This window comes from Ziziphus jujuba, chromosome 8 (genome assembly GCF_031755915.1).
Source record: "Ziziphus jujuba cultivar Dongzao chromosome 8, ASM3175591v1".
In the NCBI taxonomy this organism is placed as follows: domain Eukaryota; kingdom Viridiplantae; phylum Streptophyta; class Magnoliopsida; order Rosales; family Rhamnaceae; genus Ziziphus; species Ziziphus jujuba.
Window position 1 is genome coordinate 10,768,673 of NC_083386.1, and position 5,881 is coordinate 10,774,553.

The window sequence follows — 5,881 nt, forward strand, 5'->3', positions numbered from 1 at the left end:
GATTAAAATATTCTTTTCTAATTTAATGTATATGTAAAATAAATATATAAAGAACAGCGGTTAACTTTTCCAAACAAACAAAGTAGAGGTTGTATTCACATAAATGAGTTTGTGCTTCACGAGATAGATAAAACTTGAAAAAAAAAAAACAAAAAAAAAATTCAAATGAATATTTAAACCAAACACACACACACAAAAAAAAAAAAAAAAAAAAAAGGGGAGAAGAAAAAAACGATGCATAAGATTAGTTTACAGAGTGAAGAGCGATTGAGGGTATGTGTCGGACTTTGTAGTAATCCTGCCCTTCAATTCCGTTTTTCACTTGAAGCTTCTCGCAGAAGGAATTCCTCATGTCTACAATTTCCAATTCTTTGAGGGAAGTCACAAATTCCAAGCCTTCTGGAATCATCTCTAATTCGTGAATATCTTTAATTATTAATTTCTTGAGACTCGGCATCGCACCTTTCTCTACTATCCACTCTCTTAAATCGTTTAACGAGCAGAGATGAAGAGTGTCTAAGTTTGGAAATCCATGGGCAGAGCAAACCATTTTAGAACCAACATATGCATTGTAACCAAGCATAAGAAACCTTAAATTTGGTAGCTTATTCTCCAACATTGGCATTGGGTCCTGCTCCATTGCAGACCACCTGAGAGTCAATTTGGTAAGGCTTTGTGGAAGATGTATTAATCCTTGTTGTTGTTGGAATTTCATCTTCCCATTCAAATATAATTTAGAGAGACTATGACATGAGGAAAGTGATTCCAGACTTGGAAATCCAGCTTCGGTGCTGTCTATCCATATTCGCAAGGATGTTAGGCGGCCTGATTGAACGATTTGGGACCCCAACACTTTTCTCACTTCATCTTCAACATGACTATCCTTAATATCAAAGACTATCGATATCTTTCGAAGATTAGTCAATTTGTGTAGTCCATCGTATGATCTAATCAACACAGAAGCTCGTATATTCTTTAGAGTCTCAATGTCTTTTAATTTATCTATTCGAAAATCATTCTGATTATAATCAATAGAATAATGAAGTAACAGATGTCTCAAACGGATCAATCTTGATATCATGCCCACTGATCCTCTGACATGCCAGCATCTCTTAATATCTAGTATGTGCAGATTGTGCAGATTACCTATGGAGGATGGCAGACTTATTTCATCACCCGAGAGACATAAATATCTCAAGTAAATTAAATTACCAATGCCTTCAGGAATTTTAGATCCATCAGCAAAACGAAGTTCCAACACTCTCAACATTCTGAAATTGCTTGATTTTAATGTTGATAAAGAAAGAATGCCACCCAAACACAAAAGAGAACGAAGGTTGGGATGTACCTGCTGTTCCACCCACTTAGACTCCCCCAAAGAAGAAGAAGAAGAAGCAGAAGAAGATGGATTATTATTGCAAACAAGCAGCTTTCTGAAAAAGGTGCTGCATGCGCAAGGTTTTTTGAAACAAAGACGAACACTAGTATGAATGACAAGTCTTCGGGAATGACTACCATCCAAATGCTCAAATGAAGAAGCTGCAGAAACATCAGTAGACAAGTTGCTCTCATGCTGCTGCTGGATAATCTGAGCAAAGCTTTCCTCTCTTGCCTTGGATATACACAAGTCTCGCATAAGATCATGCATGCGGCATGTTTTGACACCTGATATTCCTGTATGGTCCCTTTTCTCCACCTGAACCATGCACCTGTGGATCAGCTCTTCCAAGTATCCTTCTGCTACAGCTTCCAATGTTTGTTTTAGCTCTCCTCTTGTCCTCGTCGTCGGTTTGAGCCTGGGTATTAATCCTTCTCCTATCCATAGTTGGACCACTTTTCTTTTGCGAATTTCAAAATCCTCGGGGAAGTTGCCCAAATACAGAAAACAGGGCTTCAAGTAGTAGGGCAGTTCATAGTAGCTCAAGCCTAGTATCTCATTCACTCCTTCATATTCTTGATGTGACTGCACTTTGTTCAAGTATGAATCAACGTCTTCCGACACCTTCTTCCATTCCTCCAATGTAGTTTTTGTCCTCAACAAGCCTCCAATTACAGTCACTGCAAGAGGTAGCCGTCCACATTTTTCAGCCATCTCCTTTCCTAACTCCTCATACCCTGATTGACGATCAAGGTCACCCACAATATCTCTTGGAAATGCTTTTCGCTGTATGAGTTTCCAACTTTCTTCCAAAGTCAAAATACGAGGTTCAATTGGGGAGCTCAATGGATCAGCAGATGTTGCTACTTTCCTATTGCGAGTGGTAAACAGAAGCTTGCTTCCCTCCTTTCCTTGCGGCGGGAAAGCAGATTTAATAGAATCCCAATCTGCAATGGTCCATATGTCATCAAGAACCACCAGATACCGCTTCTGTTTGAGCTCATTTTGAAGCCATTCAATTAGCTCTGGCTCTTCCTTTTGTTGTAAATCATCTTGTGTTTTAGAAGAATCTACTTGCTTAATGATTCCAATGAGAACATCTTTCGGGACAAATCTTTGAGATAAAAAAACCCAAGCAGCAGAGTCGAAATGTTGTTTGACACTTTTAAACACTTTCTTGGCAAGAGTGGTCTTACCCAAACCGCCCATGCCCACTACAGAGACAACGCGGAGCTGATCTTCCACATTGGTCAGTTTAGCTGTTAAATCCCTGGAGCTATCCTCCAAGATAATAACATCCTCCTCTTCTTCATTTGGAGATGATTTTCTCAGCTTCCGCTGCAGCTCCACCGTTGAACCACTCGTCTTGACCTCGCCAGCAGCAACAGATGCGATCCAATAAGTCTGCATACTTGTAAAGATGACTTTGATCCTCTCTCGAACAAAGCTGATCTGGGCTCGAGCTCTTTTATTATGACAAGCTTTGATGTAAGAGGAGGCAACTTTGAAGATGTAAGTCTCAATAACATCCTCAGCATCAGAAGCTACATCTTTCACTTTTAGTACCAAGCATTGGAGGTGCTTGTCATTATGTTGCTTGGTATCTGCACTTTTTATGAATCCCTGAAGGGACTGCAGTTCATCTTGCAAAAGCACCACATCATCCCTGACATTCCTCAAGGACGCAGCTTCATGGATGAGAAGATCAGCGATTCTTTCTACTGCTTGGGACAAGAATGACTCTGCTAATTTTGTTAAGACAAATTCCGCCATTTTTGTGAAAAGCTTTTGGAGGCTAATTAATTGTTGGAGAGGATGTGGTATGCATTAGCGGCTTTGAGGGAGCGCATTTAAATGAAGTCACCAAAACTATATTCTTACCTTGAGTTGCAATAGACTTCGCAGTTAACTCGAACATATGCTTACCCCGAAACGAAATTAAACTTTATTAAAATTTGATTTGATTGTGTTCTAGTTTATTTTAGGTTATATCTTCTATCACAGTAAAAGATCTCCCAAGGGCTCTTAGACAGTATTCCTTTTCGGCAATTATGTCTTCCACCAAACTTCATCAATTATCAGATTCCAAAAGTTAACTTCTTGATATCCATGACTCTTCCAGTATCAATACCAAGTAACATTACTTTATATGCTTGACATTAATCAAGGTAAGAATATATATGTTATATATGCAAGTTTAACAAATTCTTCATCTTATTTCAAACTTCTTATCTAATTGAGTCCTTTACTTGTAGACTCCAATTGGAATAACTCTGGCAGAAAGTAAAGGACAAATAATTGGGCAACAAGTGTATAACAGCTTTTTTGCAGGTTTAACCACTGATGTGCCAGTATAGAATAAACTTCTAAGCATATTATTTATAATTATCATAAATAAAAACCAATGAACTATTACTTAAACCATAAATATAAATTAGATAAAATTACTTTATATTATCAAAAGAGTAGAGGGTAAGAGAACAACATTATAATGCCTTTAAGTAACTTCAGAAGCTTTTCAATCTAGGATACTATTTTGGCTTTTATGCCTTCATGCTTGTGAATTTTGTTAGAGATATACTTTCTTCCTCCTTTTGTTGTGTATTTTGGCTTTTTAGCTGTATTCCTTTCGCCTAAAAAATTCCTTTCTTATGAAATTTTCACTTTCTTTATTCTTAGGTTGGTAATCACTTTAAACAACCAGAAATATCCAGTAATCAACAACATTGTTCAAATAATATATATGTTTCTTCATTTTATATGATAATTTTATGTTGGATTAATTTAAATGTACATTCGTTCTATTTGATTTAGGCTCTTTATATTCTTGTTTGCTTTCACGTTTTTTAAAACTATGTACTGCATTCCTGAAAAAGCAGAGGCAACCTGCTTCTTTGGACTTGTCAATTAAAAATTCAAATGCAACATCAAACGTTACACTTCTAATTTCCTTGAAAGTTTCTATGTTTTCTTTCTAAATAGATTATCAGAACCATTGCTATTAGTGTTAGTCTTAACATTTTTAAACCCGACTCTAACAATAATATTACATTGCAAAACCATGTGATTGATAAAGTAATAACTTTTCAGGTTCATTATGTTTCCGCTCATGACAATAAACCCCGTTTGACATCGTGAGCCTGAAGATAAGATCAATATATTGTACATGTAAGTTTAATTAACAATGTTACTTTCTGTTGATAAAACATGAAATATTCTGAAAATATGCTGGTAAATACACCAGACAAAATGAACATAAACTGTTAAGAAAATTTTCTGTTAAAACATTCATATATAATTTCTTCATATATTAATCCATTAAGATTTACAAAGCTATTTAAACTAAGTAATATAATTCCAGAAACTATGAATGTGGACTTAGAACAATAATTACATATCACATTCCTAGAAGTCTTAGTACATGCATACATGCATCTGTGTCTATAAAACTTATCAACTTCATAATAAATAAACCTTATCTTCAAGATACATGGAATAATTCTCAACTAACATTCTCCTCCAACATTCCTAGAAGTCTTAGTACATGCATACATGCATCTGTGTCTATAAAACTTATCAACTTCATAATAAATAAACCTTATCTTCAAGATACATGGAATAATTCTCAACTAACATTCTCCTCCTTGGGAATTGTTCCATGTACCCCCAACATGTTTCTCATATGCTCAAACTTTGCCTTTTGAAGGCTATAATAAATAAACCTTATCTTCAAGATACATGGAATAATTCTCAACTAACACTTTCATCTTATTCCAAACTTCTTGTCTAACTCAGTCCTTAACTTGTAGACTCCAATTGGAATCTCTTTGGATGAAAGATGCAGGATAAAGTCTCCATAACTTTATAATCACGCCTTGTAAATTACACCTTGTAATTGCAATCATGTTTAAGTAGACCGCATAATTAAGTGGAACATATTCTTACCTTGCAACCAAATTAAACTATATTGCTTGATTTGGTTCTTTTGTATAATTTGAATGTTTTGTGGAAAACGTGGTTGAGGCAAGTGTTTAGTGTTTTGTATACTTGGTAGTAGGATAAAAATGATTGGAAGATATGGGAAAATAAAGCCGAACAAACATAAATTGTTTACCACTACATTATTGAATACGGGAGGGACAAACAGTGCATCATCGTCGTCGTGGTCATCATGATTATCATCATCATCATCATCATCATCATTATTATTATTATTATTTTATTAATTTGTATTGAATTTCACTTATCGTTTTAAAGGCTTATTTAATCATATTTTAGTGCATATTAGTTTTCAGCCAATAAAATAATGCAACACCAATCAAATCTTGGTGTATTTAGCATTACTCATGAAAAATAATTATGGATACACCTTTCTTTTGTAATTAAATTTCCTTTCATATTAATAAAAAAAAAATTGCAAAAGAAACCAATATATACCTTGCACCCAAAAAGTTCCTTTATTATAAAATTTTCATTTTCTTTATCCTCAAGTTAGTAGTCACT

At 35.0% G+C, this 5,881-nt stretch overlaps 1 protein-coding gene across 1 annotated transcript; it reads right to left on the reverse strand.

Annotated features, from left to right (window-relative positions):
• Positions 1 to 200: 200 nt before the first annotated feature.
• On the reverse strand, positions 201 to 3,526 carry LOC107413357 (protein RECOGNITION OF PERONOSPORA PARASITICA 7-like). The gene has a single exon (XM_016021291.4). It carries the CDS (start codon positions 3,149 to 3,151, stop codon positions 245 to 247), a length of 2,907 nt encoding a protein of 968 aa, XP_015876777.4. The 5' UTR covers positions 3,152 to 3,526; the 3' UTR covers positions 201 to 244.
• Between the last annotated feature and the right edge of the window lie 2,355 nt (positions 3,527 to 5,881).